This window comes from Heterocephalus glaber, unplaced genomic scaffold, assembly GCF_053883595.1.
Source record: "Heterocephalus glaber isolate CG9 unplaced genomic scaffold, H.glaber_assembly_v1.0 deba00001606, whole genome shotgun sequence".
In the NCBI taxonomy this organism is placed as follows: Eukaryota; Metazoa; Chordata; class Mammalia; order Rodentia; family Bathyergidae; genus Heterocephalus; species Heterocephalus glaber.
Genome location: NW_028258377.1, coordinates 12350388 through 12360620, shown reverse-complemented (window position 1 = coordinate 12360620; position 10233 = coordinate 12350388). Strand labels below are relative to the sequence as shown.

At 53.0% G+C, this 10233-nt stretch overlaps 2 protein-coding genes across 3 annotated transcripts; both read right to left on the bottom strand.

Moving 5' to 3' along the window:
* Positions 1–63: 63 nt before the first annotated feature.
* Positions 64–713, bottom strand: Pfn3 (profilin 3). Its single transcript, XM_004836262.4, has one exon. It carries the CDS (start codon positions 532–534, stop codon positions 121–123), a length of 414 nt encoding a protein of 137 aa, XP_004836319.1. The 5' UTR covers positions 535–713; the 3' UTR covers positions 64–120.
* Positions 714–2162: 1449 nt separating this feature from the next.
* Positions 2163–9475, bottom strand: F12 (coagulation factor XII). 2 transcript variants are annotated; one of them, XM_087194767.1, is made up of 14 exons: positions 9366–9475; positions 8930–8990; positions 5754–5853; positions 5538–5608; positions 5144–5254; positions 4889–5020; positions 4676–4780; positions 4395–4560; positions 4106–4302; positions 3805–4018; positions 3474–3610; positions 3237–3386; positions 2570–2718; positions 2163–2486 (listed from the first exon to the last, which is right to left on the bottom strand). In XM_087194767.1, exons 1-14 carry the CDS (start codon positions 9396–9398, stop codon positions 2319–2321), a joined length of 1794 nt encoding a protein of 597 aa, XP_087050893.1. In that variant the 5' UTR covers positions 9399–9475; the 3' UTR covers positions 2163–2318. The 2 variants fall into 2 exon arrangements, with proteins under 2 accessions (XP_087050893.1, XP_004836313.1); XM_004836256.4 differs by having other exon boundaries at positions 9342–9459.
* Between the last annotated feature and the right edge of the window lie 758 nt (positions 9476–10233).

Here is a 10233-nt window from a genome sequence, read left to right as displayed (position 1 = left end):
CCCCCAGCCCTTCAAGCTCACCCCAATGCTTTGCCAACTCCACACCAGCAACCAGAGGACGACTCCCAGTTCACAGTTTATTCTGGTCTGGCTGCTACCATGGGTAGCCTGGCTGTCATGCTACAAGCCCTGCAGGCACAGCCTGCGGGTCAGCTCGTGCATCTTCTTGTTGAGCATGCCCCCGTGCACGCCCTGCCGACCCATGAACACGAGGAGCAAGCGCGGCGTGTGGCCCACGCAGAAGGCGCGCCTGTCCAGCCCCTTGGTGTGCGCGTCCAACACGCCATCGCCCTCGGCCAGCAGGTTGTCACGGATGACACAGCAGGGGCAGCCCGCCAAGCACAGGCCAGTCTGCAGGAAGGTGTGCCGGTCGGCCCCCGTGAGCACGCCCACCTCCTGCGGGGAGATGGCAGCCAGCAGGCCCCCCGGCCGCGACGCCCACACGCAGCAATTGTTCGAGTGGCCCACGACAGCCACGTCCTCGATGCTCTGGTCCCGCAGCACCGCACTGATGAAGCCCTTCCACTCGCCCATCCCGCGCTGAGTGCGCCCCTCCGCCTACCGCTAGAGGGAAGTCCGCCGCTGGGCCAACTAGGAACGGCTGGGACCCTGTGACGTAGGGGGAGCCGGGTTGTGACTAGGCCAGGGTGTTGTCACAGAACTGTTACCTAGGCTGGAGGATGTGTGTGTGGGGGTGCGTTCTATGCGTGGGGAGTTCTAAAGTTAGTGTATAGGAAGAAATCAAGGACTATTCAAAAGAACCCTAGGGCCAGAGATTTAGCTCAGTGGTTTCGCCACCTGCTGCGCAAGCACAAGGACCCGAGTTTAATTCCCGGTACCAAAAAAACCAAAAGAACCCTAGAAAACCAGTTTAAATCACTCATTGAAAAAAATTGGGTTGCTGGTCATGGTGGCACCCGCCTGTAGTCCCAGCATTCAGGAGGCTGAGGCAGGAGAATCTCCATGAGTTTGAGGCTAGCCTGGGCTATACAGTGAGTTCAAGGCCAGTCTGAACTACATCGTGAGATCCTATCTCCAAAACAAGACAAAACCACAGAAGGGGTTAAGGCGGGTGCAGCGATGTATACGTGCAATCCCAGGGCTGTAGGAGGCTGAGGATCACAAGTTGGAGCCCAGCTTGGGCAATTTAATGAGCTCCTGTTTCAAAATAATAAACAAAAAGGGCTGGGGATGTAGCTCAGTTCGAAGACCCTGAGTTCAATCTCCAGTATTGAAGAAAAGTTTAAGAACCACAACAAAAATGATGCCTTGTCTGGACAGCTGGACCTCTCAGCCTGTAAAGGAAACCATTCAACCCCCCAGTAGTGGCTCTCAAGCCTTAGAAAGCATCAGAATGCCCTGGAAGTCTCGTAGATGGATTGCTAGATCCAACCCAGAGTTTCTGCTTCAGTAGTCTACAATGGAGCCTAAGAATTTGCATGTCTAACAAGTTTTTTGGCATTGCTGTTGCTGGTCAAGGGACTTTGAGAACCAGTGCAGGTTTGGGTGGAGATGGGAGTATTTAATGTGGCCAGCACTCAGGGTGCTGTTTAATGTTAAGCATTTTTGACTATGGTGCTCAGTCTCAGCTGCCTGTGGAATCACTTGGAAAGCTTTAAAAACATACCACTATTATGCCTCATCCCTAGAGATACTGATTTAATTGCTCTCAAGTGCATCTCAATAGACTCAGAGCCTCTGCAGAGCTGAGGGGTGTGACTCAGTGGCAGAGGGCTTCCCTAGCACTCGGGAGGCCTAGGATTTGATGGGAGGGGCGGTGTTACCCAGGTGATTCCAAAGTAGTCAAGGCTGAGGGCCACTGCTCTTAGAATAAATTTAGAGGCTGGGCATGGTGGTGCACCCCTATAATCCCAGGATTATAATCTCTTAGCACACAGGAGGCTGAGGCAGGAGGACTGCCAAAAGTTCAAGGCCAGCCTGACTACATAGTGAGACCCTGCCTCAAAAAAAAAAAGGATGAACTTAGAATGTTTAGTTCCCTTTGAGGAATAATTTTCAGAGTCACCTTGCACAGGCTTGGTGTGCAGTAAGGCCCAGTAAACATCACCTATACTGCAATCTAAAGCTCTCATGTTAAGATCTCACACATCCTGTTCTGTGAGGGTAGTGTGCTGGCTGCGAACCAGTTTTCTCTCTTGGCATTTCCTGAGAAGCATTTGGAAAGCCCTTTATTGAGTTCCTACACCCCATAGCCTGGCTGGTGAAAGGAAAGTGACACCATCTTTACTATCCATGATAATGCCCCACATCTTCCCACTCTGGAATCGCCCAGGAGGGAAAGATGAGTCCCTGGGCAATCAGGAAGCTGTGTGCTTCTGGATCCAAGTCAGGTAGCTGGCCACATCAGTGTAGACGCCCGGCTTGTTTCGGTCGCCACAGCCAGAGCCCCAGCTGATGATGCCTCGAAGGGTGAGCCGGTGCTCTGCCGTCTCATCCTCGCACACCAGAGGGCCCCCGGAGTCACCCTGGGTCAGGAACACGCACCTCAGCGCCCTCGCCCTGCTCCTGGCGAGCTTGGGGGAGGCACTAACCAGGCCCCAGGGCTCACCTGGCACGCGTCCGTGCCGCCCTCAAGGAAGCCAGCGCAGAGCATACCAGGAAGGATGGCGTCTCCGTGCACTTCCGTGGTGGAGCAGCGCTCCAAGGAGATGAAGGGCACCTGTGCCTCCTGTAGGAAGGTGGAATATTCCTCCGCCCCTGCGAACCCAGAGCACTTTCTTCACACCAGTCCAGACAGCACGGAAGCTCCTACTCTCAGCCATGGCGTTTCTCCATCACAGCGGGCAGGAGAGGGAGGGAGACTCCGGTTAACTCCATTTCATAGGCAAGAAAATAGGCCCACAGCGGAGTCTGGATTTGAATGGGCGGGGCCGAAGCAGGAAGCCCATCCGCACCTCCCAAGCAGCATCGCAGAACCTGGCTCACAAAGTACCTCACCATACTCGCTGCTTGAGCGTGGGGACAGCGTCCTAGTCGTCCCTGCAGCCCAGCCCCCCAGAGGGAACCAGGAGAAAGTGCGGTTCTCCTTGTAACCCCAGGAGATCTGGGCACCTCAACAGTGTATCGAAGACTGGGAAGGGCGGACTACAGAACAAGGGCCTTTCTTGCCACCGCTCCTGTAGGCACCCTGGCCGATACCAAAATTGCGGGCTTCTCTGGACTACTTTTGTGTCCTGACGTCTCCCGTCCCCACACCTCCACCAGCTGTTGCCTACCCTCGAACTGATGGCCCCAGCCGGCCACCTCGCAGAGCGCAGCCTCGGATTCGGAGGGTGGGCTGGCTCCGCTGGGCAGGCACACGGGTTGCACGTAAGGCGACAGTCGCGCGCAGCTGCCATCCGCGCTCTCCTGCAGGCGCAGCAGAGCTAACCCAGGCGGGGAGGAGTGTTAGGCGGGGACGCTGGGGCCCCGCCCCCCTTTTCTCCCCTCCCCGCAGAGGCGCTTGCCCTCACCCAGGTCGTGTTGGTAGCTGATGGATGAGAAGGCCTCATGGAGGCGGTAGGAGCGCACGGCCAGCGTTTGGCAGTGCTCACAGCTCTGGTTATGGCGGTCCTGGCCGAGCACCACCGTCAGCTCCTCGGGCGCTGGCCTGCGGGCCGGATAGGAGAGGCAGCGCTCAGATCCAGCCCCTGGCGTTTGGGGGAGCTCCTGGAGGCTCCGGAGGGGCGGGAGAGGGGGAGGGCGAGGGTGCAGGCTCAGGCTTAGATGCGGGGCAGAAGCTAGGCTCAGGGATAAATGGGCTGGTTAGGTTTCCGGAGGGGAGCTGGGTGGGTGGGTATGCGCCTGTTCTGAAGGCAGTGAGCCGCAGTCAGCACCCAGCAGGGGGCGATGAGGCTGCCGGAGCAGAAATTGTGACCCCAGTACAGCGCGGCGATGTAGGGGTGCGCCCCAGGCAGCGCCACTAGTCCGCCGACGATACGACTCAGAGAAGACAGCCGCTTCCGGAGCCGCTGTCCGCAGAGAACCGAGCTGGTCCTGGATAGTTCGTCCCCCGAGGCTGTGGGAGAAGGTCAGGGAGACCCATACCCGCAGTCTAGCTGGCCTTGCTCCCTCACTGCTAGGACTTCCCCTTCCCTCCAAATACCTGGGGCCAGGGACGTGGGCGGAAGTTTCTGCAATACTGAAGGCCCGGGCCTGGGAAGGTCTTGACGCCCGAGGTGAACCTGGGGTGTAGACAATGCCGGGGGTGGGGTCTGACACTGTGGCAGGTCGCAATACTCCCAGCTGAGCCTGTTGCCGTTCCAGATGAAGCACCAAGGGCGGGTGTCATTATCTGGATTCCTGTAACCTCAAGAGGGGGCGCTGTTAGGGCTTGGGGAAAACCCGAAGTCCTTGGGGAAGGGAAATGCCCTGCTCCGCCCCACCCTGTGCACCGGCAGAAGGCATGGTGGCCTACTCCCCGGCTCAGCGCTTGCTCTGCAGTCATGTTCCGGTAGGTGGCCTCCGAGGCCCACCGCTGACACGCTGCGCCCGAGACAGTGGTCCTGGCCATGCCGCGGTAGCTGAGCCCGCGGCCATCATAGCAGCTCGTCTCAGTGTCTAGGGAGAAAGGGGGCTCTGTCCCCACCTCAAACCCACTTCTCCACTGTCCCTTGTCCTTCTGGGCAAGCCCTTCCCACGTGGGCTGGGCTCTCCTGCTGAGACCATCACTCACCCAAGTCACAGAAGGGACCAGTGTGGCCCATCGGGCAATGGCACAGTCGGTGACCCTCCACCTCTAGGCAGCGGCCCCCATTGAGACACAGATTGGTGCGGCAGGCTGGGGATGGGGCAAATGCAGCCACCCCTTGGCATACCACCCAGTTTCCTGCTGGCTTCTCTTGACTTTCAGCTCTCCTCCCAGCCAGTTCCCAATTGGTCCCCTTACCCTGGCTGGCCATTGGCCTGCAGTGAGCATCAGGACCCTTGCAGTGGCATTTGGCCACACCTGCTGATCCAGTTTTAAGCCATATTTCGTTCTCATGGAAGAATCGGAGAAGCTGGGGCTCAAAGCACTTCTCTGGGAATAAAGGGGATGTGGTCTTCACAGTGGCTGGGACCATGCAGAGTCCCACCCACAGGAACCTCTTCAGGGCTGCCTCTGTTCCCCAGTGTCCCCTCCCCTGGCAAGTCCCCTCCTTACCTCTCTGGCAGTACTTCCCAGTGAGGTGTTCTGGACAGAGGCAGTGGGGGCTGCTCAGTGTATTCACACAGATCCCTCCCTTCTGGCAGGGGTTGTGTTTGCTGCAGTGGTCTAGAGATGGAAGCCAAGAGGAAGCATGAATCACACAGCTTAGGGCCAAGCCCTACCTGAACCTCCTTGCCATGGGACTTTGAGTCCAAGTTGCCATGTCTTAGTTTACTCATCTGCAAAACCAGGCTATCTTCAGAATTCTCCTTATGGGCTTCTAAAGGGTATTGTTAAGGGAGGGAAGGGCCTGAGCCCAGAATCCCAGGTATGCGAGGTCTAATGATACCCAGGAAAAGAACTGGGAGGAAGAGAGGGCCCTGGGCCACCCAGATGCCGTGGAACATACCTTTTACTTTCTTGGGCTCCAGGCAGTATCCCCATTCCTGGTCCTGATCAAAGTTGGGGGTGGTAGCACACCTGTAGAAACAGAGGAGGCTTCCCTGCTCTGCCCAGGGGCTAGCCCACCCTCCCCTATCATAGCCCCCTTTCTCTTAGCAGGGTGCCTTGGACAGAAGGAGTGCACAATCCATTGCTCCCAGGGCCTGCTTCAACCCTCTCTTACCAGGGCCGGGGGCCTGGCCAGCCCTTGTGGATACATTTGTGGTACAGCTGCCGGTGGTACTGGAAGGGGAAATGGCAGGGCTCCCCAGTGACAGTAAGACCTGAGGAATAACACACTCCTTGAGGACTTTCCCTGAGCCCAATTGCCCAGTCTGTGCCTCACAGTGATTGGAAAAAGGATAGACCCTCTAAAAGGTTGTGCAGGGCCAGGGATTTAGCTTAGTGGTGCTGCTGCCTGCTTTGAAAGCGCAGGGTCCCAAGTTCGATCCCCAGTACCAAAAAAAAACGGTTGTGCACTCAAGAAGCATCCTGCTGAAGAAGATGGGTTCTAAGGTGGGCAGGGTGGTGCATACCTGTAATCTCAGCACTTGGGAAGCTGAGGCAGGAGGATCACTACCAGCCTGAGCTATATATCAAATCTTATCTACCTCCCCCCTCAAAAAAAAAGTAGTTGGGTTCTGGAGTTAGATGGCTGGGGTAGACTACTGACTCTACCACTTGCTAGCTGCATGACTTTGGGCAAGTCTGAAGCCCTAAGGCCTAGAAGAATGCTTGCCACAGAGTTGACACTTAATAAATGTTTGTGGAACTTTGAAGTCACATAAACATTCTGAGCCTTGGTTCCCTCATCTGTAAAATGACAATAATAATACAGCCAATCCTTATTATTCACCAATTCTGTATTGACAAATCTGCTACAATTTATTATAACCCCCAAGTCAATACTTGGAATTTGGGCTGAGGGTGTAGCTCAGTGGTAGAATGCTTGCTTAACATATGCAAAGCTCTGGGTTTGGTCCCAGCGGTGAAAAAAAAAAACCAACCAAGTACTTGCAATGCTTTCATGATGATTTGTGGGCACACACAAAGCGGTGATAAATGTGTACATTCCCAGCTAAGTTCCAACAAGGTGACATTCTGCTTTCCTCTTTCAGCTCTCATGCTGTAAACAAATGTCCTTTGTCATAATCTATTTAGTGCAGTGTTTTTCTTCACATTTTGTGCTTTTTGTGGTAATTTTGCCATTCAAAATGGCCCCTGTGCCTATCCCAAAGTGCTGTGTTCCTGATGCAAGAAGGCTGCCATGTGACTTAAGGAGAAAATGTGTGTTAGAGAAGCTTTGTTCAGCCATGGGCTATAGTGCTGTTGGCTGTGAGGTCAATGTTAAACAGAATCACACAAAAAACAAGGTTACATGTTGATGGTTGACTAAAATGTTATAATCAGAGGCTCATGGGAACCTAACAGTATTTGTGAATTTGATGTTCATGGTGACTTTATTAAACATAACTACTGTGAGGGCCGGGGATTTTGCTCAGTGGCACTGCACCTGCCTGGCAAGCCCAAGGTCCTGAGTTTGATTTCCAGTACAAAAAAAAAAAGAAAGAAAGAACATAACCACTGTGAATAGTAAGAATTGCTTGTGTCTACTTCAGAGGAATGTTGTGGAGCTGAGAGATAATACCTATAAAACCTTGTGTGTCTGACACAGTAGTATGTGTTCAATAAACATCTGTTGCTATTCTGTTTTTAAAGGCATAGTAAGTAGCACCTGCTGAGGGCCAAAATGAGGTCGGGACAATACAGAGGGACAGAGGAATCTGAGCCAGACCTCTGTTATGTAAATGGGATGGACAGAGAGGAAGTGGATACTGGTAGGCAATTAGGAAAAGACAGGGCAATAGCTGGGTGCAAACCAAAAGGAAAATAATGAATGACGGCACTACTGTTGGGTCAGGCAAGAAGGAGAGTAGTTTGCCTTGGTGAGGGGTGAGGAAAAGACGCTGCAGAAGTCCAGGTTCACATTGGTCTGGGCCTCAACATGCTGTGGACTGAGGGTTGACCCCACTAGGCCAGTGTCATCAGAGCGGGGTCCATCTAGTTCATAAGCCCCAGAACGTTGGCCACTCTGGGTATGTCTGTAATGCCTGATAGAATGAAGGCGATGTGGGGCTATGGTAAGGTTTGAGGAAAGGAGAAGTGACAGGTGCCCCTCGTGTAAGCAGGAGCTTTATGGGTTTTTTTTTGTTTTGGTACCAGGGATCGAACTCAGGACCCTGCACTTGCAAGGCAGGCAGCAGAACCACTGAGCCAAACCCCCGGCCCTTGGGAGCTTTATAATACGAGCTATTTGTCTGCTTGTTTTGCAGTGCTATGAATCAGACCAGCAGCTTTGCTCATGCAAGGCAAGTGTTCTCCCACTGAGCTGTATGACCAGCCCAAAATTAAATAGGTATTTTGGGGTTTTTTTTGTTTTGGTACTGGGGATCAAACTCGGGTCCTTGTGCTTGAACAGCAGGCAGGAAACCACTGAGCTAAATCCCCGCCCATCAAACGGTTTTTTTGGGAGGGTTGTTAGTTTGTTGGTTGGTTGGTTGAAACAAGGTCTCACTATGTAAATCAGGCTGCCCTTGAATTCACTATGTAGTCCTGGATGGCCTCGAACTCATGGCGATCCTCCTGCCTCAGCCTCCCAAATGCTGGGACATGCATATGCCACCATGCCCAGATCCAAAATCTAGGATTTTTTTTTTTTTCAAAATCTAAGATTTTTAAAGTATTTGTCAAACACCAAGCTTTGGACTCAGTGCCTTACAGGGCTCAACAACTCATTTTTCTTTCTAAACAACCATGAGAGGTTTACTATTACCAGACTGGTTTTACAAATGGGGAAACTAAAGCACACAGAAGTCAAGTCACTCACTCAGAATCACCCAGCTCATCAGTGATGAAGCAGGTGCAGAGGTATTTGAGATTTGGAGCCCTGTCTGGATCACCCTTTGCCCATTCAGGGCCCTATATGCTATGACTAATGCCCCTGAGATACGTTGTGAAAAGGAAAAGAAGGGTGGGATACAGAGGAAGAACCCAGGCATGATGGCATCAACAGCAGCTACTCCAAGCACCTGCTTGAGGTAGGCTCTAGATGGGGCACTCAGATATACCCCAAGCCCTGGCCTCAAGGAGCATGCAGCTCAGTATCACTCTGAGCCCCCAGCACCCATGGCCCAATACCTAGCATTGTAGGAACTCAAGTCTGAATGTCAGCGAAATCACTCTGTCCTCAGAATCACTTTGTCCCCTCATTCCAAGGGCCTGAGGCCACCCTGAGACTGCACATTTTCCACTATACTCATCCCCCCAAGGGTGTCTTAGGAGAGGAGTCAGACCACTTACCCACTGTGAGCTCCTCTCCGCTGTGCTTATGCTCCCTGGGGGCTTTCCAAGGTGGTGGAGCCTACAGAGGTAAGAAGGCAGGTGATTTGCCTAGAAAGTCATAACCTGCCCCTAATCCTGCACCAGTCCCTGCCTTCCTATCACAGCTCAGAAATGCAGAGGCTTCCTCACAAGATCTGAACCTCTCCTTACCCCTCCCATTGTCTCCTTAGGGCCCTCTCTCCCCCAAAAAGACAGGTTAAGTTCTCATATCTGCCAGCTCTGGTTTGTGTGTTTCCTCTGTCTGGGCCTTCTGGCCAGGATACACCTTCCCACACAGGCCTCCCAGTCACCTGAGTGAACAGATTATAGGCAGAGGCCAATGGAACCCCCAAGGCCATCCTGGCCCAATCCTAGTTCCCACAGCCCTCACCAAAAGCGCCGACTCCAGGCTCACCAGCAGGGACCCCAGGAGCAGTAGAGCCCTCATGGCGTCTGTCTGTTGGTCCAGCTGCCTGCCCAGGACTCCAGATCAATTGGGCTGGTCAAAGGTCCCTGAGGCTTGGGAATTGAAAGTTGGTCAAGTTGCCCCACTGGGGCACAGGGTGTTTGTGGAAAGCCAAGCAGAACGGCTTCCTTGGAGCCCCAAGGGAAGGATGGGGGGCCTGGGGGTAGAATGATGAAAAGCTGCATTCTCCCTGTCTTCTGGATAGTGGGACTCGACTCAGCACTAAGGACAGTCTTGTGTCCCAGTTCCTATTGGGGATCAGAGGGTTAAGGCAATCAAAGAGAAGCCCCTATTTTAGGAATCTTAGGGTCCATCAGGAAGTATATTTGTTTTCTATAGCTGCATAGCAAATGACCACAAACTTGGCAGCCTAAACAATACCCATTTATTGGTTCACAAATTCATAGGTAAAAATGTAATTAGCTTTTATGCTCAGAATACTGTATTACAAAGGTAAGATCAAGACTGAGTTCTTTGGGGTCTCTGGGGAAGAGTCACTTCTGAGCTCACTCAGGCTATTAGTAGAATGCAGTTCCTTGTGGTTGTAGGACTGAGTTCTCTGTTTCCTTGCAGGCTATCAGCCAGGGGGGCCACCCTTAGTCCCTAGATGTCACCTGTATTTCTTCCATGTGCTGCCTTCAACTTCAAAGCCAAAAGACACTCTCCCTTGTGTTGAATCTCTCATACTTTGAATCTGTTTTGCCAGAGGGAAAATGTATCTCTTTTAAGGGCTCACTTGATTAGGCGTGGCCCACCAAGGATAATTTTCCTATTTTAAGGTCAACTGATGGAGACCTTAATTACATTTGCAAAATAC